At 41.3% G+C, this 26178-nt stretch overlaps 1 protein-coding gene across 5 annotated transcripts in view; it reads left to right on the top strand.

Annotated features, from left to right (window-relative positions):
* The window catches only part of LOC140201734 (STAM-binding protein-like), a 70036-nt gene extending 61182 nt beyond the window's left edge, over positions 1-8854 (top strand). For 4 of the 5 annotated variants that reach the window (XM_072266333.1, XM_072266331.1, XM_072266332.1 and 1 more), the window contains 2 exons: positions 5035-5134; positions 8484-8854. In XM_072266333.1, the coding sequence (XP_072122434.1) occupies positions 5035-5134; positions 8484-8540 (157 nt within the window). In that variant the 3' untranslated portion in view covers positions 8541-8854. The remainder of the gene's footprint in view (positions 1-5034; positions 5135-8483) is intronic. The other variant, XR_011886944.1, reaches the window with a different exon arrangement.
* The last annotated feature ends 17324 nt before the right edge of the window (positions 8855-26178 follow it).

Raw genomic sequence — 26178 nt, 5'->3', positions numbered from 1 at the left:
AGAGTGGTGAGTGCGTGGAATGGGCTGCTGGCGACTCTGGTGGAGGCAGATACAATAGGGTCTTTTAGGAGACTCTTGGATAGATACATGGAGCTTAGAAAAATAGAGGGCTATGGGTATTCCTAGGTAATTTCTAAAATAAATACATGTTCGGCACAGCATCATGGGCCGAAGGGCCTGTATTGTGCTGTAGGTTTTCTGTGTTTCTAATTATGTGACTTCTGAAACCAATTGGCTGCACGAGTGTTGATTTGGTGTTTCATATTAAAGGGAGTGAATACCTGCAATCAATTATTTTGTTTTTTATATCTGTAATTAATTTAGATCACGTCGTAGAGATCTATTTTTACTTTGACATGAAAGAGTTTTTCTGTTGATCAGTGTCAAAAAAAAATTCAGTCCAGTGATTCAATGTTGTAAAACAATAAATTATGAAAAATTCCAAAGGGGTGAATACCTCTTGTAGGCACTATGTTAACAGCAAAAGGATAGCAAGGGACAAAATTACCACTCTGATCTTTCAAGGGACCAATCTATGTGTGGAGCCCAAAGAGATGGGGAGATCTTAAGTGGATTTTTTTTTTTGCATCTTTATTTGTGTGGGAGATGGACACGCAGAAGTGAGGCAAAGCAGCAGTGAGGTCATGGACCCTATACTCATTACAGAGAAGGAGGTTTGCTGCTTTGAGGCAAACTAGGGTGGTTATATTCCCAGGCCCTGACAATATGTTCCCTCAGACTCTGTGAGAGGCTAGTCCAGAAATTGCAGGCGCCCAAGCAGAAATATTTAAAACATCCTTGGGCATGAGTGAGGTTCTGGAGGACTGGAGGATAGCTAATGTTGTTACGTTGTTTAAGAGTGGCTCCCAAAATAAACCAGGAATTTATAGGCCAGTGAGCCTGATGTCAGTAGTGGGAAAGTTATTGGAAGGTATTCTAAGGGATAGGATTTTTAAGTATTTGGACTTATTAAGGATAGTTAACATGGCTTTGTGTGTGGGAAGTCATGTCTAACCAATCTTTTCGACCAAGTATTTCAAGCAAGTTACCAGGAAAGTTGTTGAAGGCAAGGTGGTGGAAGTTGTCTACATGGACTTTAGCAAGGCATTTGACAAGGTCCCGTATTGGAGGTTGGTCAAGAAGGTTCAGTCGCTTGGCATTCAAGCTGAAGTAGTAAATTGGATCAGACATTGCCTTTGTGGGAGAAGCCAGAGATGGTTGCCTCTCTAACTGGAGGCCTGTAGCTAGTGGAGTGCTTCAGGGATCGGTTCTGGGCCCTTTGTTGTCTGTCAGCTGTTTCAAAGATCTGGATGGTAATGTGGTTGACTGGATCAGAAAACCTGTGGATGACACCAAGATTGGGGGTGACTTCGACAGCAAGGAAGGCTATCAATGCTTGCAGCAGGATCTGGAGCAGCTGGAAAAATGGCAGATGGAATTTGATGCAGGTGAGTGTTAGGGCTGTGAGGAGTGCAGTAGAGCTGAGGGATCTGGGAATACAGATCCATAGTTACTTGGAAGTGGCGTCATATGTAGATAGGGGCCTAAGGAAAGCTATGGCGTATTAGCTTTTATAAATCAATGTACTGAGTACAGGAGTTGAGAGGTTATGTATAAGGCATTGGTGAGGCATAATTTGGAGTATCGTGTGCAGCTTTGGTCATAGGAAAGACATAAATAAGATTGAAAAAGGGCAGAAAAATTTATAAGGATGTTGCTGGGATTTGAGGACCTGAGTAATGGAGAAAAGTTGAATAGGTTAGGACTTTATTTCCTACCATGTAGAAGATTGAGAGGAGAATTGATAAGAGTTATGCAAAATTATGATGGGTATCAGTAGGGTAAATGGAAAAAGGATTTTGCCACTGATGTTAGGTGAGTCTGCAAATGGAGGTAGTGGGTTAAGGGTGAGAGCTGAAATGTTTAAGGGGAACATGAGAGCTAACTTCTTCACTCGGAGGAACGAGCTGCCAGCACACATGATGGATGTGGGTTTACTTTAAACATTTAAGAGAAATTTGGCCAAGTACATGAATGGGAGGAATATGGAGGGCCATGGTCCAGGTGCAGATCAATAGGAATAGACAGATTAATGGCTTAGCTTAGACTAGATGGGCTGAAGAGCCTTTTTCTGTACTGTAGTGTTCTGTGACCTGATAATGTTAATTTATTGGAGTTTTCAAAATTGTAATGAACAGATTTTTCATCTGCTGTTACAATACTGCCTCTTCATTTAATTCTTCCCTTTTTTCTAAATATGCTTTAGTCATAGTCATACTTTATTGATCCGGGGGGAAATTGGTTTTCATTACAGTTGCACGATAAATAATAAATAGTAATAAAACCATAAATAGTTAAATAGTAATATGTAAATTATGCCAGGAAATAAGTCCAGGACCAGCCTATTGGCTCAGGATGTCTGACCTTCCAGGCAGGAGTTGTAAAGTTTGATGGCCACAGGCAGGAATGACTTCCTATGACGCTCTGTGCTGCATCCCGGTGTAATGAGTCTCTGGCTGAACGTACTCTTGTGTCCACCCAGTACATTATGTAGTGGATGGGAGACATTGTCCAAGATGGCATGCAACTTAGACAGTATCCTCTTTTCAGACACCACTGTCAGAGAGTCCAGTTCCATCCCCACAACATCACTGGCCTTACGAATGAGTTTGTTGATTCTGTTGGTGTCTGCTACCCTCAGAGGTATACCCCAACTGGTTAACACCGAGCCTTTTCTGGATGGTGTTGCAAATTCTATGCTTGCTTCACTGCTAGTCCATTGTCTTGACAATGCTTGAATTTTCTCATTGAGTCACATATCTCTAACGAGCGTGTCCGTGTTTTGAATTCTACAAACGATTGAATTCCACAATATTACCCCCAGACTTCTCCCAGTAGTGAGCAAACGGTGTCAGATCTGCTAGTGCTACTTCTGGGGATCAGAATAGAGCACAACCCACCAAAGGGTGTTACCAGCATCGTGTACAGTTGCAACATGAAAACCCCCATCCTATACTCAGTGCCCTGATTGGTGAGGGTAAGCAGGCAATTTACCTCCTTGACCACCCTGTCTGCCTGTGTCTCCACTTTCAAGGAACAACAGCATGTACCTGTAAGCTCAGGGTCTCTGCTTGACAACGCTGTCCCGCCCCTTCCATCCTGATTGAACTTGCCAAAATGTGAAAGTTCACACTTGTCCGAGTTAAATTCCACTTGCCATTCCTTGGTCCACTTCAGTTCATGTAGATCCTTTTGTAACACAAGACCAATTTTTCATTATCCACTATGCCACTAATTTTGATGTTATCCAAAATACACTCTGTCATCCATATTGTCAATACAGAGGACCTGTCACTGATCCCTGAGGTTCACTGGCTGCAAACTTCCAATCTGACAACTCTCCACCAAAACTCTCGGTAGCCTTTCATCAAATTAATTTTGAATGCTGCTGGCTACTCACCCTGAATCCCTTATGATCTAACCTACCATGCAGAAAGTTCTCAGAAATCCATATTAATGGTAATCACATCAATTCAGCTGTAGGAGCTGGGATGAATGACTGGGTGTGAAGGGGGAAAGCCACTCAGTGTAGCTTTACTTTCACACTTGTGAAAGTATGAACTTCCATGCAATGCTTACCATCACCAGTTTTCTGTGTTACCTCTTGAACTCTCCCTCTCTCACTTTTAAAAGCCTCCCACTTGCTAGAGGCTCCTTTACCTGTTGACTCAATCAACCTTTGCAAGTTCCTGTCCAATGCCATCAAAATTACCCAATTTCCTTTAAAACCCTAGACTGCAGGGTGCTGGTCCAGGAGATTTGCCATCTTCCGGCCTCATAAGTTGGCCAAGTACATATCTTCTGTTGAATCATTTTGGGTTCCTCCTCTAAATCGTTACTTGTGGAATGTTTAGGATGTTTCTCACCATGACCTCCGGACGACTTCATGTGCTGTGCAGTCAGTTGGTAGCTGGCAAGTTCCAAAAACAAAGATCTGATAGTGACCTTATTAGTGATTTTGGTGTCAGGGCAAGTACATCAAGGATAACTTCAGGGACTGCCGTGGAATTAACAAATTTCACCACACATGCTGGTGATAATAAACCTGATTCTGATCTCTATCAGTGAAGGAGGGCAGCTGGTACATCTAAATTAAACAGCTGTTCTGCACTTTAACAGTCTTTCATTGCCTCTGTTATTGCCTTCTCTTACAAGCTGTCCCCAGGTTACAAAGTGGTTCCCTTTTTACAGACACAAGGTGATTTTATCCATAAGTTGGATGGTGTCGTTAAGGACCAATTAACATGACCCTTTATTGTCTTTCCCTGCCTAGTTAGACATCCTGATTCTATATAATGGCTGGTTTCTAGAGGCTTGAAGTATCAGTGGACGTTATGTTGCTTAATGGAATATCGTTGCATAAGTATTGCTTGTCAATTCCAGAGCTTCTCTCCTAAGTAGCCTCCCACAGGGAAACCTGCAGCTGCGTTTTTAGAAGAGGGTGGTGTCTTACTATGGGGAGGTTATAGGTCAATATATTTTTTCCAGTGAGACTGATTGTCACTCCTATTTAGTGACATTTACCAGAGTCCTAATGTCAGGTGCTTGTAACCCAGGCAGGGCCTGTATTACACTGGTGTCTTTACCTTGATTAGGAGCTCAAGTCTGTGTTGTGCACTTTAAAGCTAGGATCTTCGGATTTGGAGTGATGTACTGCCAGTGAAATAGGGAGATCAATGTGTGTTGATGCAGTCTTCCAGGAATATTAAAAGCTGTTGATCAGGTTATTTAAAATAGGCAAGCTGTAAGATAAAACCAGCTGTGAAATCCATTTTGATGAGAAAAAGCTGAAGAGTAATTAATTGGCCTCCTTTTACACAATGAACTCTAGCTGCTGTCAATTTTTTTCAACAAAATCTACATGCGCGATATTAGATTCGGTTTTATTCTGTAACAGCAAAGAGGCTTTAACTATTAGCTGTTTGTTACCACCTGTGGTCCTTTGTTCTGACTGATTCCTCTTCCTTTGAAAAGGTCAGGTTTTTTCAGATTGACCGAGCATGGAATAGATGAGATCTCTTCCTGTAAGCAGAAGGGTTTTCACCCGCATGTTAAGGACCCCCCTCTGTTTAATGTAAGTATGATTTTCTGCCTGTGGCTTTCTGAATGGAAATTAGGAATGTTAATACAGCACCCCGTACTCTGCAAAAGTCTTAGGCACATATATATAGCTCGGGTGCCCAAGACTTATGGACGGTACTGTACTTGTCAACGTGGAGTGGAGAGCGAGTTTGGCAAGGAGTGAGGAGTATTGGGAATGGCAAGGGTTAAGTGTTGCAGAGGGAGTGTGGGACATGTGGCAGAGAAGGAGTGCCAGGTGCGGGGGTACCATGGGTGCAGACACACCCAGCCCTGAGACACTAGGCAAAGTCGTTTGATTCCAAACAATTGTTTTATTGATCACTACCGAATGTGTGCTTCGTACTCCCTCCCCTCTTCCCAACCTTGATTTCCCCTCTCCCTGCCCCCTTCCCACCCTCAGTCCACGTTGGAGACCCTTCTGTGCAATACATATGAAACCCCGCAGGTTTCCTTGGCTGCGTAAGTCTAGGGAATACACACGCGGGTCCCGCCAAACGACTCTCCCAACCCAAACCCCAGTATGTGTGGATGCTGTGTAATCTGCTACCCTGTTACAACTCAAAGTGTCAAAAATAACAGCAGCACACTACGTACGATCGAAGGAATTATATTTATGAATCTTACCTAAAGGGTTACTAAAGAAAGGAAAGAAAAAAACAAAAAAGGGCCCATTATAATTAAACAGTTGGAGCTCAATTCACCGATCCCCAGTCGATCTCGCAGTCTGGCTCCATCGAATCATGACCTCCCCACCGGGTCGTACCCTACGACCGGTTCTCTCCGGCGTCTTCTCTCTCCATCTCACCCCGAGCAAAATACACAGCTCACATTCCAAAGCATCCGTTATCTCTAACCATTACCCCAACACTGCTTCGACAGAAAGACCATTACGTTAGCAGTTAAACCTTTCCCAGGGTGTTGCACATAAAATTGCTACATGACTGTGCAAAGGTCTTTAAGTACCCTAGCCATATAAATGTGCCTATAACGTTTGCACAGTACTGTGCATGCAGTTATCCAAAGCAGTAATTGATTATTTGATTTATATTGTAATTCACCCTGATTCTGCCTTCATAGTTTCCATAAGTGTGACAATAAGGCTACACATGATGATACAGAGATTGATAAAAGTTATTTTCCCATGACACTAGAGCTAGAAATAAAGTTTAAGGAGATGGGGAGAAATTTAAAGGAAGTGTAACGTCCACACACTGGAAGGTGGTTATCTGGAACCAGCTGTCAGAGGAAGTGGTGGAGACAGAGGCAGGTACAATGTTTAAAAGCTCTTTATACAGGTGCTTGGATAGGAGGAGAGTGAGGGGATATGAGCTGATGCAGGCAAATGAAGTTGGTATAGATAGACATGACAGTTAACGTGAACAAAGTGGGCTGAAGGCTGGTTAACTGTGGTGTACAATTCTATGCTTTTCTATGTTCTCCTTTACCCCACTAAAGAAGTGTCTAGTTGGTGCTTACTCCTGGTGGCAGAGTTTTGGTGTCTGTCTTCACACCTTGATAACATATAAAGTCTGTGCTTGATGGCAACCAAGCAGCATTTAAGCTTGTACTGATAGGTGGCAAGTAATCTCTGTGGCTCACAAGAACCAGCTAGTGAATACCTTCAAGAAGGTCACTTGGCATTATTGCTGTGGTCACACTGAGAATTCTGGGTGCATTACCATTGACTAAATATGTCACTGGCTAGTCAGATAAGGCTACAGTAGCAGACTTCCCAGGGACTCTCTGCCTTCTGCAGATCAAATGGAATATCTCCACACCTGAATGAACATAGCTTCGACAAACATCTTGACGTGCAGAGGACCAACAGCAGTCAGTGCGACATCTCTGCAACACCAGCTTGATGTTCCCTCAATGTTCGTCTGCTCGACGTTGCAGACAAATCATCGCAAACTCCACGTTGTCAGCACTGTCCGCCTCAGAAACTGGAAAAGGAAATGTGATTGTGTACAATCGTGAAATACACTTAACATGCCAATGAGTTAGAGGGTGTCAGCATTTTGTGCGCAGTTTAAATTCCTTTGTGTACTAGTAGCAAATGATGTGTGCACACGCCTTGGAGCAAACCTTGCAACAGTCCTTCCATCTTCCATTTTAAGACAGTTGCTTGGTTCCCTCCTCGTGCTGTATGGGCTGCAGCAGGAATTACCCACCTTCCAAAGGACGAGGTCAGCAGCAGGCAAGTGAGAACACTCCGCCCCCACGCTCCCTCCAAGTAGCTGATCATTCTGCCTTCCACATTTCAAGAGTGAATTTAAAAAAAACTATCAGCTACCTGTCTGTGCTCTGAAGCAGCAAATAAAACAGACAAGATAATAAAGTTCCAGGTATTTGTTGTTTAACCGATGTTAGGTGCTTTAAGTTCAGCATTAAGTATAGGGGCTGTTTACTGTTCTACGAGACTTGCATGTTGTAACCCCATTATTTCGAGAAGACTACAATAAAAACAGGGATGTAATGCTGAGGCGTTATAGGTCAGACCACACTTGGAAGTATTGGGCTCCTTATCTAAGAAAGAATATGCTGGCATTGGAGAGGGTCCAGAGGACGTTTACGAAAATGATCCTAGGAATCAGGAGGGTCAGCGTGTGAGGAGCAGTTGATGGCTGTGGGCCTGTACTCACTCGAGTTTAGAAGAATGAGGGGTGATCTTGCTGAAGCCTATCAAAAATTGAAAGGCTTACTAGATAGAGTGGATGCGGAGAGGATGCTTCCAATAATGAGGAGTCTAGGACTAGAAGGCACAACCTCAGAATACACGGGTGTCCCTTAGGGATGAGGAGGAATTACTTTAGCTGGAAGATGGTGAATTTGTGGAATTCGTTGCCGCAGACGGCTGTGGAACCAAGTCACTGGGTAGATTTAAAACATGAGGTTGATAGGTCGTTGATTAGTAAGGGCAGCAAAGTTGTGGGGGGAAGGCAGGAGAATGGGGTTCAGAGGGATAATAGATCCACCAGGATGGAATTTCGGAGTACTCTTGATGGTCTGAATCGCCCAATTCTGCTTCTATGTCTTAAGAAGCAAAAACACAGACCCAGATTGATTTTTGGAGCTTCCCAGTTATGCTGATCACTGACTGAGAGCCAGGTGTGCCTGCCCTAGAGAAGCAAAGAGGAGCTCAGACTGACACCGCCAGAGACTACAGCCTACAGCTTATTCAATCTCAGTATTCGCCATTACTGACTGATAGGCTGGTGGGCATTGATTTCCCTTGTTAGATAGCATCCAAATTAGTGGCAGGATAGGATTCTGCTTGCTAAAACCAGTGTTCCAACAAGACATGATGTCTATTTTCCTGATTGATTCATTTGCTTTTACAGGCATGCTCACATGTTTCCACCACAGAGACCAACGTTACGATCGTGGACCTTCGGTGATTGCTGCCTTTCAAGTGTCTTTGGTTTCCATAGAAACCGTTAACAGTGATGTCATTCTCTAGTTCTTCAGGTAGAAGCTTCTGTAGCTTTAACAGTTACAAATCAAGTTTTTGTTTTGAGTGTTTTAATCTAAAATACTAAATTCTTGTCAATTCTACCTTGTACAGAATATGTAATTGCCTTTATTTAAATGCCTGCACTGCTGCACTTAATCAAAGATGATGCCTATTAATTTTTTTTCAGTATATCTGTCATTTGTTGACCCTTCTTGATCTAACAATTGTCTCTGTATATCAATAAATCATGTGTGATGATTCCTTGTGGTTTCTTTCACCCTGCATATATGCCATTTCTTTTCCATCAGCTGTCAGTTTTAACCAGATACCCACTGCCACACTTATTCATTGATGGCTGAGGAAATCCAGGATGGAAGGTTTAAAAAAAATCTGTTGGTTTGGTGTGACATTTAAGGAAGAAAATATGTAAAATAGCTGTGTAAATTTGTCATTGTTACTTGATAAATGAAGGAGATCACACAGCCACAGCACTCTTTCCACTCTTGTATCCACTTAACTCCACAGGTTGCCCTGGTCCTGTAATGTTTGATGTGGTAATCAGTACCAAACTGCCACCACAGATTGGAAGAATAGGAGGTGTATGCAGCCTTATTGTTTGGAGATTGCCACACACGAATGGTTAATAAAAACCAAATTTGCAAATACAAATGCCACCATTTTGGTTTTCCAGCGGTTTCTGTTTTCATTTCAGATTTCCAGCATCTGCAATGGTGAAGTTCACTGTGAATATTAAGAAGCTAATAAAGGAGTCTATAACGACTTAAAAGAATCCATTAACAGATTTAATGACTACTAAATGGGAGAGGATTATGAGGGACAGCATCCACAACATTTGGAGAGACGGGGTCTGATTCAGAGAAGTTGTGCATGCAAAGTCAGAGTTCTTCGAGGAGGTATCCAAGGGTGTAGATGAGATTAGGGTAGTGGATGATGTTCACTAAGGAGGACATAAATAATCTTCCAGAAATAGTAGGGGACAGAGGGTCCAGTGAGATGGAGGAACTGAGCGAAATACATATTAGTAGGGAAGTGGTGTTAGGTAAATTGAAGGGATTGAAGGCAGATAAATCCCCAGGGCCAGATGGTCTGCATCCTAGAGTGCTTAAGGAAGTAGCCCAAGAAATAGTGGATGCATTAGTGATAATTTTTCAAAACTCGTCAGATTCTGGACTAGTTCCTGAGGATTGGAGGGTGGCTAATGTAACCCCACTTTTTAAAAAAGGAGGGAGAGAGAAACCGGGGAATTATAGACCGGTTAGCCTAACTTCGGTGGTGGGGAAACTGCTGGAGTCAGTTATCAAAGATGTGATAACAGCACATTTGGAAAGCGGTGAAATCATCGGACAAAGTCAACATGGATTTGTGAAAGGGAAATCATGTCTGACGAATCTCATAGAATTTTTTGAGGATGTAACTAGTAGAGTGGATAGGGGAGAACCAGTGGATGTGGTATATTTGGATTTTCAAAAGGCTTTTGACAAGGTCCCACACAGGAGATTAGTGTGCAAACTTAAAGCACACAGTTTTGGGGATAAGGTATTGATGTGGATGGAGAATTGGTTAGCAGACAGGAAGCAAAGAGTGGGAATAAACGGGACCTTTTCGGAATGGCAGGCGGTGACTAGTGGGGTACCGCAAGGCTCAGTGCTGGGACCCCAGTTGTTTACAATATATATTAATGACTTGGATGAGGGAATTAAATGCAGCATCTCCAAGTTTGCGGATGACACGAAGCTGGGTGGCAGTGTTAGCTGTGAGGAGGATGCTAAGAGGATGCAGATTGACTTGGATAGATTGGGTGAGTGGGCAAATTCATGGCAGATGCAATTTAATGTGGATAAATGTGAAGTTATCCACTTTGGTGGCAAAAATAGGAAAACAGATTATTATCTGAATGGTGGCCAATTAGGAAAAGGGGAGGTGCAATGAGACCTGGGTGTCATTATACACCAGTCATTGAAAGTGGGCATGCAGGTACAGCAGGCGGTGAAAAAGGCGAATGGTATGCTGGCATTTATAGCGAGAGGATTCGAGTACAGGAGCAGGGAGGTACTACTGCAGTTGTACAAGGCCTTGGTGAGACCACACCTGGAGTATTGTGTGCAGTTTTGGTCCCCTAATCTGAGGAAAGACATCCTTGCCATAGAGGGAGTACAAAGAAGGTTCACCAGATTGATTCCTGGGATGGCAGGACTTTCATATGAAGAAAGACTGGATGAACTGGGCTTGTACTCGTTGGAATTTAGAAGATTGAGGGGGGATCTGATTGAAACATATAAAATCCTAAAGGGATTGGACAGGCTAGATGCAGGAAGATTGTTCCCGATGTTGAGGAGGTCCAGAACGAGGGGTCACAGTTTGAGGATAAAGGGGAAGCCTTTTAGGACCGAGATTAGGAAAAACTTCTTCACACAGAGAGTGGTGAATCTGTGGAATTCTCTGCCACAGGAAACAGTTGAGGCCAGTTCATTGGCTATATTTAAGAGGGAGTTAGATATGGCTACGGGGATCAGGGGGTATGGAGGGAAGGCTAGGGCGGGGTTCTGAGTTGGATGATCAGCCATGATCATAATAAATGGTGGTGCAGGTTCGAAGGGCCGAATGGCCTACTCCTGCACCTATTTTCTATGTTTCTATGATATGGACTATAGCAAGGCCTTTGAAAGATTGTTCATGACAAGATCTTGGTGGAGATAGTAGGTCAGGTTCAATAAACAGAGGGTGAAGGGTTGGGTAGTTTTCAGACAGGATATTTGTGTTTAGTGATGTACCATGGGTTGGTGCTGGGACCTTCATTGTTAGTAAATTAAATAAACTACAAGGCATGGTTAATAGGTTTGCGAATGATACTAAAATAAGTGGTGGTGTCGTAGATGGTGTAGAAGGTTATGAACAATTACAGGGGCATCTTGATCAGATAAATATATGGGCTGGGGTTTGGGAAGTTGCTTTCAATCTAGATAAATGTGAGGTATTGCATTTTGGGAGATCAGACCGGGAAAGAAATTGTAGGGTAAGCTGGGTAAAAGCATGTATTTGTTTTTTCCAGAAAGGAAGTGCTTTTTAAAAAAAAGGCCATAGGACCATCTCATATAGGAGCAGAATTGGACCAATTAGACCATTGAGTCTGCTCCATCATTTGATCATGATTGATTTATTATTCCTCTCAACTCCATAACCTTTGCCCTTGCTGATCAAAAACCTATCAACCTCTGCCTTAAATATATCCAATGACTCGGCCTCTACAGCCGTCCGTGGCAATGAATTCCACAGATTCACTATCCTCTGGACAAAGTAATTTCTCCTCATCGCTTGTATTCTGAGTCTGTGCCTTCTGGTCCTAGACTCCCCCATTATTGGAAACATCTTCTGAACGTCCACTCTATCTAGGCCTTCGATATTCAATAGGTACAGGAGCAGAGCCATTCAAACATTCCTCATATGTTAACCCCTTCATTCCCAGGATCATTGTTATGAACTTCCTTTGGACCCTCTCCAATGCCAACACACAAGGAGATGAATACTCATCCAAACTGCTCTCAATATTCTAAATGTGGTCTGACCAATGCCTTCTAAAGCCTCAGCATTACGTCCTCGCTTTTATATTCTAGCCTCTTGAAATGAATGCTGACATTGTATTTGTTTTCCTTACTACTGACTCAACTTGCAAGTTAACCTTTGCTCCTCTGAGTTCTGAATTTGCTCATTGTTTAGGAAATAGACTGTGCCTTTATTCATTCTACCAAAGTGCATGCACTAATCAACCATACTCCATCTGCCACATCTTTGCCCATTCTCTTAATATGTCCTTTTACAGAAGGAAACAACACTATCTTTGTACCTATCTTTCTACCATCAATTCTGTCATCCAGATCATTGAAATATATGTGAAAAGAAGTGGTTCCAGAACTGATCGCTGTGGAAAACCACTAGTCACTGGAAGCCAACTATGAAAGGTCCCTTTTATTCCAACTCTTTGCCTCTGAAAAGACAGTTGATTGCAACAAGTTACCACATAGCATTTTTGAGGAAAGTGGCACTGTATGCTTTTTGCTCTGGAAACACACTGTTGTTCAGTATTGTTCTACAACTGCATGTAACTTCAAAGACTTAAGTTGCACATTCAAATAATGGTTTCCAAAAAATTTACAGCATGAGGTACATAAAATAAGACCATTTAAATCAAGTTGCTATTTGGTGTTTTTGAGCATCTTGGAAATGAACAGTTTATGGTCTGGATACACCACTTTAAAATTCTGTGCACTTTTTGTTATATAACTGCATGTAACTTCTCAGCTGTAAGTGCCATTGTCAATTATATGGCTGTAGAATAATCAAAACCTTGTAATACAAGCTTTGTAAACCCTTTGTAATTACTTGGTTTTCTGCATTAATTACTCATAAAATGTGGCCTGATCTTCGTCTCAGTCACAATAATACAGTTGATGCATTATTTGTCTAAACTAATAACACACAAACTTGTACTGTTCATGTCTTTGTTGAATAAATTGTTTAATCATTCACAGTCCAGGCAGGAAAAAATACGTGAACCCTTGTATTTAATAACTGGTAGAACCTCCTTTAGCAGCAACAACCTCCACTAAACGATTCATGTAGCTGTTGATCAGACGTACACAACAGCAAGGAGGAATTGTAGACCATTCCTCCATTTAAAAAAACTTTCAGTTCATCAATATTTCTGGGATGTCTTGCATGAACATCCCTCTTCAGGTCAGTCCACAGCACCTCAATTGGGTTAAGGTCTGGACTCTGAGTTGGCCGTTCCAAAATACAAATTTTCTTTTTAAACCATTCTGTTGATTTACTCTTGTGTTTCGGATCATTTTCTTGTTGCATCATCCAACTTCTATTAAGCTTCAGGTGACAGACCACCACCCTGACATTCTCCTGTAAAATGTCTTGATCCAATTTTGAATTCATTGTTTCCTCAACGATTGCAAGCTGCCCAGGCCCCGAGGCAGCAAAGCAGCTCCAAACTATGCTGTTCCTTCCACCATGCTTCACAGTTGGGATGAGGTTTTGATGTGCGGTACCCTTTTTCCTTCATGCAAAGCGGTGTGCATTTTTGATATAAAAAAAAATTCAACTTTTGTCTCCTCTGTCCACAGAACATTGTCCCAGAAACATTGTGGAAAATCGAGGTGGTCTTTTGCAAACTTGATATGCACAGCAATGGTGTTTTGTTTTGGAGAGCAGTGGTTTCCTGCTGGTGTCCTTCCATGTTTAGTGTTTCTCTTATAGTGGACACATGAACAGAGATCTTAGCAAGTTGTAGAGATTTCTGCAGGTCTTTTGCTGTTATCCTTGGGTTCTTTTCCACCTCCTTCAGCATTACACGTTATGCTCTTGGTGTGATCTTTGCCAGATGTCTACTAGGGAGAGTAGCAACAGTACTGAGTTTTCTGTATTTTTAGACAATTTATCTTACTGATGAACACTCAGGTCTTCAGAAATGCTTTTGTAACCTTTTCCAGCTTCATGCATCTCTACAATTCTTCTTCTAAGATCCTCTGAAAGTCATTTTGATCGAGGCATGGTGCACATACACAGATCTTTCTTGAGAAGAGCAGACTATCAGTAACCTGACTTTGTGTGTCTTATTTATAGGGCAGGGCACCTCTATAACCTACACCTCCAATCTCATCTCATTGATTGGAGCACTTGACTCCAAATAGCTTTTGTAGAAGGCATTATTCCAGAGGATCACGTACTTTTTTGAACCTAGACTGTGATTGTTTAAATGATGTAGTCAGTATTGACGAGAAGAAGTACAATTGTTTGTGTGTTACTAGTTTAGGCAGATTGTGTTTGGCTATTATTGTGACTTAGATGAAGATCAGACCACATTTTGAGTAATTAATGCAGAAAAACAGGCAATTGCAAAGCCGTAGCATTTTTAAGAAAAATGATAATTTGGCTGTGGAAACACTCATTTGGTTATATGCAGTTTTGTTACACCACTGCATGTTAATTCCAAGACTTAAGTTGCACACTTAAATCACTGATCCCAAAATGCATAGGTGCCATAAAATAAAACTATTTAAAAAGTATTGCTACTTTGTGCTATAGAAGAAATTGGGAGTGTATGTGTTTATTTTGCTCTGAAAACAATATTTTAGATTCTGTGCACTTTTTAAAATACAACTGCACATAACCCCTCATCAAGTGCCACTATCAGATTAATGGTTGTAGAGTAATCAGAAGGATGGAATACATAAAAGAAGTTCATTGCAACAAGTGACCACATGGCAGTTTTGATGGAAGTGGCAATGTATGCTTATTGTTTGGAAGCACTGATTTACCTCAAATGCATTTTATTATGCAACTGCATGGAACTTATGTAAGTTGCACATTCAAATATCTGATTCCAAAACACTGCAGCTTGAGATGTATAAATTGTTTAAAACACATTACCACAGTCACAAAAAAGTCTGCAGATGCTGGAAATCCAAAGCAATCACATACACAAAATGCTGGAGGAACTCAGCAGGCCAGGCACCAGCATCTATGGAAAAGAGAAAACAGTCAACGTTTTGGGCTGAGACCCTTCTTCAGGACTCTAAACATGAGAAAGTCTGCAGATGCTGGAAATCCAAAGCAACACACACACCTTACCAGAGCGTTTTTGATGAATTTGTAAATTGATGTTTTTTTCCCCCTCTGGAAACACTATTTTAGATCATATGCACTTTTTCTTAAGAATTAGATATAACTTTTCAGACATCATTAGCACTGCCATATAAGTGCTTCTGTGGTAATCAGGAGCATATGATCTTTAAAGTGAAGTTCTTTACCACAGGTTACCAGGTATCATTGCAACTCACAATTCTCTTATAACTTCCTAAGTACAAAAGCCAGATTCACATTCAGGATCACAAAGTCATAAAAGAAAGTAGTTTATAATTAATCACCACATAGCTTTTTTGAGGAAATTTGCATTGTAATCATTTTGCTCTGGAAGCATTAATTTAGTCTGTATGCGATTTTACTACTGCTTGTAACTTCTAAGCTGCATATTACAATAACAGACTCCAACATGAGATACCTAGACTAAAACTGTTTTAAGCAAGTTATCACTTAGTATTTTTGAGCAAATTGGAAGTTATGTGGGTTTTTTTTGCTTTGGAAACACTAATTAAGATTCTGTGCACTTGTTATTGAACTGTATATAACTTGTCAGATTTCAGTGCACTGTCATATAAATGCTTGTATAGAAATCAGGATTATAGGATACATAAGGCAACATTGCATTTTTTAAGGAAAGTAGCAATGTATGATTTTGCTCTAGTCACACGTTTTTAGCTTACCTGGAATTTTCGGGCACAATTGAATGCAGCTTCTAAAACTTAAGTTCTTAGGCTTAAGTCACATTCAAATAATTGATTCCAAAACACTACAGCAAAACATACATAAAATAAAACTGTTTGAACCAAGTTATACAACTGCAGGTATAAATTGTTTAAAGCAAATGTTTTCGAGGAAAGTGTTTTTAACTCTAGGAACACTTTGTTAGATTCTGTGCACTTATTGTTATAGACTGCATTTAACTTTTCAAACTTAAACCTGTATAGAAATTAGGTCCAGAGGACACGTAAAGGAAAGTTGTTTACCACACAGCGGTTTTGAGAAAAGTGGCATGTATGCTTTCTCCTCTGGTAATATAGAATTTTGCCACACTGCTGAAGGAAACTTCTGAGGCTTAGGTTACATATTCAAATTCTGATTTGAAAGCACCCACAGCATAGGATCCATGAAATAAAATTCTTTAAAACAAGTCACTACTCAGTATTTTTGAGAAAAATGAAAATGTACACTCTTTTGCTCTGCAAAAGCTATTTTAAGTTCGGTGCACTTTTTGCTGTGCAATTGCATATAGCTTTTGAGATTTCAGTGCCTCTATCATATAAATGCTTGTTTGGTAATCAGGGCCAGAGGATGCATAAAGCAAAGTTGTTTACATCAAGTTGACACGTAGCATTTTTGAGAAAATTAGTAATGTATGCTTTCACAAATGAGAAAATCTGCAACTGTTGGAAATCTGAGCAACACACACAAAATGCTGGAGGAACTCAAAAAGTACAGTCGACGTTTGGGACTGAAACATTGACTGTACTTCTTTCCATAAATGCTGTCTGGCCTGCTGAGGCCCTCCAACTTTGTGTGAATGTATGCTTTCTGCTCTGGTAATACTCATTTAGGTTATGTAACTTCTAAGGCTTAATTTGCATATTCAAGTAATTGATTCCAAAATATTCTATAGCGTGGGATCCATAAAATAAAAATGTCAAAAACAAGATTCCACTCAGTGTTTTTAAGGAAAATGGAAACATATGCTCTTTTGCCGTAGAAGCACTTTCTATTCTGTGCTCTTTTTGTTATAGAGCTGCACAGAGTCATGCAAAAGTACAGCGTAGAAATAAGCCCTTTGGCTCATCTAGTCTATGCCAAACCATTTAATCTGCCTAATCCCATAGGCCTGCACCCAAACCACGCACTTCATACCCCTCCCAACCATGTACCTATTAAAACTTCACTTGAAGTCGAGCCTGCATGTGCCTCTTGTGCTGGCAGCTTGTTCCACACTCACGTAATCAGTGAAGTTCCTCACAACAGGTTACCAGATACGATTTTTGAGAAAAGTGGCATTGGATGCTTTCTGCTCTGGTAATACTCATTCAGCTATGTGGAATTTTGTTATACAATTGAACATAACTTCTAAGGCTTAGGTTGCATATTCCATTAGCTGAATACAAAACATTCTACCACATGATATACATGGAATAAAATTGGTTTGAAAAAGATACCACTCTGTATCTTTGACAAAAATAAAAATATGTGCTTTTATGCTCTCTGTACTAGGTTCAGTGTACTTTTTCTTATGTATCTGCATATAAGTTTTCACTCTTGTGTGCCACTAGCATATAAAATCTTGTATAGTAATCAGGACACAAGAATACAGGAAGGAAATTTACTGCAACAAGTTACCACATAGCATTTTTTAAAGAAAGATGACAATGTATGCTTTCTGCTCTGGTAATACTTATGAAGCTTATGTGGGATTTTGTTATACTAGTGAATGTAGCTTCTAACACTAGGTTGAACATTCAAATAGCAGATTCCAAAACAACCTATAGCTTCAGATATGTAAAATGAAATCATTTAAAGTAAGTTATTACTCTTTTTTTGAGGAAAATGGAAATATATGCATTTTGCTCTGGGGTCACTATTTTAGATTCAGTACACATCTGGTTATATGTACAACTGCATATAACTTTTCAAACTTAATTGCCACCGTCTTATAAATCTTTCAATAGAAATCAGCATCAGCGGATACATAAAAGAAAGTTTACAACAAATTACCAGACAGCCCTTGTTGAGGATAATGCTCTGGGAATACCTCCTTAGCTCGTGTGCAATTTTGTTATTCTACTGAACGTATCTTCTAATGCTAAGGCTGCATGTCTTCAGCGTGGGAATCACAAAATAGAATTGTTTAAAACAAGATTTTGAGTAAAATGGAAATGTGCGGTTTTTTTTGCTGCGGAAGCCCTACGTTAGATTCTTTGTATATTCTGTTGCACAACTGCATGTAAGTTTTCAGACTTATGTGCCACCATATTATAAATCCTTGAACAACAGGAATTTTGCAGATACTGGAAATTCAAGCAACACACATAAAAGTTGCTGGTGAACGCAGCAGGCCAGGCAGCATCTCTAGGAAGAGGTGCAGTCGACGTTTCAGGCCGAGACCCTTCGTCAGGACTAACTGAAGGAAGAGTGAGTAAGGGATTTGAAAGTTGGAGGGGGAGGGGGAGATCCAAAATGATAGGGGAAGACAGGATGGGTAGGGATGGAGCCAAGAGCTGGACAGGTGATAGACTCTCGTATCATTTGCCAATCACCTGTCCAGCTCTTGGCTCCATCCCTCCCCCTCCTGTCTTCTCCTATCATTTTGGATCTCCCCCTCCCCCTCCAACTTTCAAATCCCTTACTCACTCTTCCTTCAGTTAGTCCTGACGAAGGGTCTCGGCCTGAAACGTCGACTGCACCTCTTCCTAGAGATGCTGCCTGGCCTGCTGCGTTCACCAGCAACTTTTATGTGTGTTGCTTATAAATCCTTGAATCAAAATTCAGGACCATAGTATCCACAAAATAAAGTGTGTATTGAAACAGGCTGTTTTCTGGCAAAGGTGTATTTCGAAAGGGGGTCATTCAAAAGTGAAATTTGAGAATACAAAGCGTGTGTATGCTGTTATGCCTGTGAACAAACTCACTGGAGAGACGCTGAGAGTGGTGGATATAGAAACCTCTATTCAGTAAAATGAGTGGCCGCCATCATATGCGACACACTCTTGGAAGAAGGGTTCTGCCGGACACAATATTACATGACATTTTTATATGCTAAAGATCAAAGGTACCAGCAGGACTATTCTATAGTTACAATATATCTACAATGCTTCCTTTGATTTACATATAATTTTCAAACACCTCTATCCACATTCCAGACACCCCAAACACATGTTAATTCCCACTGACTCTGGGCCACCTAATGCAGGCACCTGCAGGTGGAGTGTTTCTTTGTCTGCAATCAACCCTAAAATGCAGCCCCAGGAAGACCATTGTTCAGAGCTGCATTTTAAATTCAAGCTACAATCCACGTTCAGGTCCGAAGACTGGCAGCTATGGAAATTAGAATTACTAACTCTAGAATACGCCGTAACATATGTCTGTCAGAATAAAATGCAAGGTTAAGGGAACCTTGGTTTTCGAGAGATATTAAAGCCATGGCTAATTGCAGGTAAGTAGGAGCAAATGAGGTTCATGAGAAATGCACAGGACACTTAAGAAAGAAATTAAGAGGGCTAAAGTAAGGCATGAAGTTGCTTGAGCAGACAAGGTGAAGGAGAATCCTCAGGGCATCTGCAAGGGACAAAATTGGTCTTCTGGAATGTGTGGAGCCAAAAGAGATGGGGGAGATCTTAAATGTGTTTTTTTTTGCATCTCTATTTTCTCAGGAGATGGACACAGTGTATAGAAGTGAGGCAAAGCCTATACACATTACAGAGGAGGAGGTGTTTGCTTCCTGAGGCAAGTTAGGGTGGATAAATCTCCAGGGTCTGACAAGGTGTTCACTCCGTATGGGAGCAAGTGCAGAATGGCAGAGATATTTAAATCATCTTTAACACAAGCGAGTTACTGAGGGATTGAAGGATAGCTATTGTTGTCCCACTGTTTTAAAAAAGGCCCTAAGAATAAACCAGGAAATTTATAGGCCAGTGAGCCTCGCATCAGTATTGCAAAAGTTATTTGAAGGTATTCTAAGGGACTGGATATATGAGTATTTGGATAGACATGGACTGATTATGGATAGTCAGAATGGCTTTGTACTTGGTAGGTCATATCTAACCAATCTTACAGAGTTTTTTTGAGGATGTTACTAGGAAAGTTGGTGAAGGCAAGGCAGGTGGATGTTGTCTGCATGGACCAGCAAGGCACTTGACAAAGTTCTGCATGGGAGGTTGGTCAAGAAGATTCAGTCGCTCGGCATTCAAGATGAGGTAGTAAATTGGATTAAACATTGGCTTTGTGGCAGAAGCCAGAGAGTGGTAGTAGTTGGTTGCCTCTGACTGGAGGTCTGTGACTAGTGGAGTGCCGCAGGGATCGGTGCTGGGCCTATTGTTGTTTGTCATCTGAATTCAGGATCTGGATGATAATATGGTCAACTGGTTCAGAAGATGTGTGGATGACACCAAGATTGGGGGTGTAGTGGACTATTGAGGGCTATCAAAGCTTGCAGATTTGGACCAGCTGGAAAAATGGCTGAAAATGGCAGATTAAATTTAATGCAGACAAGCGTGAGATGTTGCACTTTGGAAGAACCAACCAGGGTAGGTCTTACACAGTGCACGGTAGGGCACTGAGGAGAGTGGTGGAACAAAAGGACCTGGAAATACAGCTCCATAATTCAATGACAGTGGTGTCTCAGGTATCTACAGGGTAGTAAAGAAAGTTCAACCTATGAACTCACTTACATGGGACGAGAGAACATCGAACAGTAGTTCACAAAGAACTCCAATCCAGGACTCAGCAATTAGTGCTGATCCAGAATACCCTTAAATAGAACATAAAGCACAGGAAATCCATGTGGGCTGAAATGAAAAAAAAAGTAACACTTAAGAACGGGATACATAAGGAAACAATATTCACACAACGAATGTCATGAAGGACACAGTGATAGCTTAATGAACAAGTAGTCATTAAACAATTCCAATTAACTCAAATAAATGACATTCAGGTGCGTATAGATCTGACATGACTCAGCACCCCTTGCTGGTCCAAAGGGTTCGTGATACCATACTGCGCTTGTTGAGATAGAAGCATTGTATGCTTTCTGCTCAGCTAATTCTGATTTAGCATCTGTGGATTATTGTCATACTATTGAAGGTAACTTCTGAGACTTAGATTGCACATTCGGATATCTGAGTCGAAAATTCTCTAGAGCTTGAGATACATAAAATATTTTTTTTAAGCTATATTTTTGGGAATAATGGAAATGTAGCTTTTTTTGCTCCATTTTTTGTTATACAACTGTATATAACTTTTCAGACATAAGTGCCGCAGTCTTATAAATGCTTGCATATAAATCAGCACCATAGAATACATAAAACAAAACTGTTTACAACAAATTATCACACAACACTTGTTGGGGATGGTGGTAGAGTAGGATTTCTGCTTAGGTAATACATATTTTATTTATGTAGAATTTTGTTGTACAATGTAGAATGTAACTTCTAAGGCTTAGGTTGTACATTGAAATAACTGATTCTTAGACACTCTACAGCATGGGATCCATGAAATAAGATTGTTTAAATCCAGCTATCAATCAGTGTTTTCATGGAAAATGGAAATGTGTGCATTTTTCTCTGGAAGCACTGCTTCAGATTCTTTGTACATTTTGTTATACAACAGCAAATAAGTTTTCATATCTATGTGCCATTGACTTAGAAATCCTTGAATCAAAATCAGGATACGACCCATAAAAGAAGGTTTCCAACAAATTACCACACAACACTTGTTGAGGATAATTGCAACATATGCTTTCTCATTCAGCTGTGGGGAATTTCGTTATACTACTGAATGTAGTTTCTAAAGCATAAGTGGCACATTCAGATAGCAGATTCCAAAACACTCTACAGCATGGCATCCATAAAATTAAATACTTTAAAACAAGTTACCATTCTGTGTTTTTGAGAACAATGGAAATATATGGGGTTTTTTTGCTCTGGAAGCACTACACTACATGACAGGCAGTGACAAGCGGGGTACCGCAAGGCTCAGTGCTGGGACCCCAGTTGTTTACAATATATATTAATGACTTGGATGAGGGAATTAAATGCAGCATCTCCAAGTTTGCGGATGACACGAAGCTGGGTGGCAGTGTTAGCTGTGAGGAGGATGCAGATTGACTTGGATAGGTTGGGTGAGTGGGCAAATTCATGGCAGATGCAATTTAATGTGGATAGATGTGAAGTTATCCACTTTGGTGGCAAAAACAGGAAAACAGATTATTATCTGAATGGTGGCCGATTAGGAAAAGGGGAGGTGCAACGAGACCTGGGTGTCATTATACACCAGTCATTGAAAGTGGGCATGCAGGTACAGCAGGCGGTGAAAAAGGCGAATGGTATGCTGACATTTATAACGAGAGGATTCGAGTACAGGAGCAGGGAGGTACTACTGCAGTTGTACAAGGCCTTGGTGAGACCACACCTGGAGTATTGTGTGCAGTTTTGGTCCCCTAATCTGAGGAAAGACATCCTTGCCATAGAGGGAGTACAAAGAAGGTTCACCAGATTGATTCCTGGGATGGCAGGACTTTCATATGAAGAAAGGCTGGATGAACTGGGCTTGTACTCGTTGGAATTTAGAAGATTGAGGGGGGATCTGATTGAAACATATAAAATCCTAAAGGGATTGGACAGGCTAGATGCAGGAAGATTGTTCCCGATGTTGGGGAAGTCCAGAACGAGGGGTCACAGTTTGAGGATAAAGGGGAAGCCTTTTAGGACCGAGATTAGGAAAAACTTCTTCACACAGAGAGTGGTGAATCTGTGGAATTCTCTGCCACAGGAAACAGTTGAGGCCAGTTCATTGGCTATATTTAAGAGGGAGTTAGATATGGCCCTTGTGGCTAAAGGGATCAGGGGGTATGGAGGGAAGGCTGGTACAGGGTTCTGAGTTGGATGATCAGCCATGGTCATACTGAATGGCGGTGCAGGCTCGAAGGGCCGAATGGCCTACTCCTGCACCTATTTTCTATGACTCTATAAAAAGACCATAAGTTTCCAAGTTTTGTCTCAACCCCAATCTCTTGCCTTCTCCCTGTATCCCCTCATGCCCTGATCAATCAAGAAGCATGAACCCCTGTCTTAAATGTAAATAAAGACTTGGCCTCCACAGCTGCCTGTGGCAAAGAATTGCACAGATTCACCACTCTCTGGCTAAAGAAATTCCTCCTCATCTCTGTTCTAAAAGAACACCCCTCTATTCTGAGTCTGTGTCCTCTGGATTTAGACTCTCTCACCAGAGAAAGCATCCTCTCCAAACCCACTCTATCAAGGCCTTTTACTATTTGATAGGTTTCAATGAGGTTACTCCTCATTCTTCTGAATTCTAGTGAAGACAGGCCCAGAGCCATCAAATGCTCTTCATATGACAAGGCATTCAAACCTGGAATCATTTTCATGAACCTCCTTTGAACCCTCTCCAATGTCAGCACATCCTTTCTAAGGGCCCAAAACTGCTCACAATACTCCAAGTGAGGCCTCACCAGTACTTTGTAAAGTCTCAACATTACATCCTTGCTTTTATATTCTAGTCCTCTGGAAATGAATGCTATCATTGCATTTGCCTTCCTCACCACCGACTCAACCTGCAAATTAACCCTTAGGGAGTGAAAAGGGGAGTGACACTCACAATTTTCCAGCCTTCCAGAACCATTCCAGGATCAAGTGATTCTTGAAAGATCATTACTAATGCCCCCAGAATCTCTTCAGCCACCTCTTTCAGAACCCTGGGGTGTAAGCCATCTGGTCCAGGAGACTTCAGACCTTTCAGTTTCCCAAGAACCTTCTATCAACTTATGGTAACTTCACACACTTCATGACCCCTGACACCTAGAACTTCCACCACATTGCTTGTGTCTACCACAGTAAAGTTGATGCAAAATACGTTTGTACTTAGTCAGTTCATCCACCATTACTAGATCTCCAGTATCGTTTTCCAGCGGCCTGATATCTACTCTCGCCTCTCCTTAACACTTTATCTATCTGAAGGAACTTTTGGAATCCTTTTTAATAGTACTGGCTAGACTTCTTTCGTATTCCATTTTTACCTTCTCAATGACTTTTTTAGTTGCTTTCTGTTGGCTTTTTAAAAGCTTCCTGCACCTCTAACTACCCACAGATTTTTGCTCTGTTATATGCCCTCTCTTTGGCTGTTACGTTGGCTTTGACTTGTTGTGTCATCTTGCCTTTAGAATACTTCTTCCTCTTCGGGATGTGTATATCCCACGCCTTCTGAATTGCTTCTGGAAATTTCAGCCATTGTTGCTCTGGCATCACCCCTGCCAGTGTTCTTTTCCATTCAATTCTGGCCAATTCTTCTCTCATGCCTCCATAATTCCCTTTACTTTACTTTAATACCAATACATCTGACTTTAGTCTTCCCTTCTCAAATTTTGGGTTATTTCAAGCATATAATGATCATTTGCTCTGAAGGGTTGTTTTACCTTAAGCTCTCTAATCAACTACACAACACCCAATCCAGAATAGCTGATCCCCCAGTGGGCTTAACCACGAGCGGCTCTATAAAGCCATTTTGTAGGCATTCTAGAAATTCCGCCTCTTGGGATCCAGCACCAACCTGATGTTCCCAATCTACCTGCATATTGAAATCTGGTCTGTTTACAACTCCCATCAGGGTCTTTTTACCCTGGCTCGACCCACAATAATTCAACACCTTCTGATCCTTTGTAACTAACCTCTTTCTAAAGATTTGATTTCAGTTTTTTACCAACAGAGCAAAGCTGATCCATCTGCCTTCCTGCCTGTCTTTTTGATACAATGTGTATCCTTGGATGTTAAGCTCCCAACTATAACCTTCTTTCAGCCATGACACCTATATCATACACGACAACCAGTAAATTACATAAAGACATAGCAATTTTACCAAAGCAAAAGTCATACATTGCCACGTTCTTGAAATTTGCTATGTGCTAAGCTGTTGTAAAGACCTTTATTTTATGTATTCTATAGTCCTGATTACCATACATGCGGTTGTATGTCAGTTGCACTTAAATTTTTAAAAGTTATATGCAGTTGCACAACCAAAATTGTACACACTGCAAAGCAATGTTTTTCCTGAACAAATGGAATACATTTCTATTTTGCTCAAAGATATAAGTGGCAACTTGTAAACACTTTTATTTTCAGTATCTTATGGTAAAGAATGTTTTGCAACCAGTTATTTCCATCTGCAACCTAGTCAAAGAAGTTACGTTCAGTTTTATCACAAATTGCACACAATCTGTTCCAGCACAACCAGAAAAAAAAGTCATACATTGCCACTATTCTGAAAAATGGTATGTGCTAATTTGTTGAAAACAAATTTATTTTATATATTCTATGGTCCTGATTACCATACATGCATCTGTATGACAGTGTCACTAAGTTATATACAGTTGCATAAAAGTAATGTCCTGTGAACAAAAACCATATATTTCTATCTTGATCAAAAATACAGTGGTAATTTCTTTTAAACTATTTTAATTTACGCATCTTATGGTATAGAGTGTATTGGAACCAGTTGTCTCCATGTAAGCCATAGAAGATACATTCACCTCCCCATTAACCAACCATTCCCTCCTCCACCTTCCCTATCCCTCCCTCCTCACCTCTTCCCCCACTACTCCCTCCTCCACCTTCTACCACCCTCTCCTCACCTCTTTCCCCACCCCTCCCTAATCTATTTTACATATTCCCACACCTCTCCCTCCTCACCCTATCTGCCACATCCCTCCTCCAGCCATCTCTCCTCACCCCATCCCATCCCTCACCTGCTCCCCTTTCCCCCTTTTCAGACCCCTTCCCTGTCCATTTCACTTCCCCAATACATCCCCATTTTCCAACCCCCGACCAATCCCTCCTCTCCCTTCCCTGAACTGCTTCCTTGACCCCTAACCTCTCCACCTTTCCCTCCCCACTTCCCCCACCCAACCCGTCCCTCTTCCCCCCACCTCCTCTGTTTCCTATCCCTTCCTCCTGCTCACCCTCTGACACCTTCTCTGAATCCACTCCCCTCCCCGACTGCTCCCTCCTCTTCCCCGTCACCATCCTTCCCCCTTTCCTGATTCCTCCTGACTCATCCTTTCACCAAGCCCCCCTCCCTCCACCACATTCACCTCCTCCCCATCCCACCTTTCCCAGACCCTTTTTCTTCCTCCGTAAGTCGTGCTGTCAATGAATGTCAGAGGGTGGAAT

Source organism: Mobula birostris, chromosome 8, assembly GCF_030028105.1.
Source record: "Mobula birostris isolate sMobBir1 chromosome 8, sMobBir1.hap1, whole genome shotgun sequence".
NCBI lineage: Eukaryota > Metazoa > Chordata > Chondrichthyes > Myliobatiformes > Myliobatidae > Mobula > Mobula birostris.
This window is presented reverse-complemented; position numbering and strand designations above follow the sequence as displayed.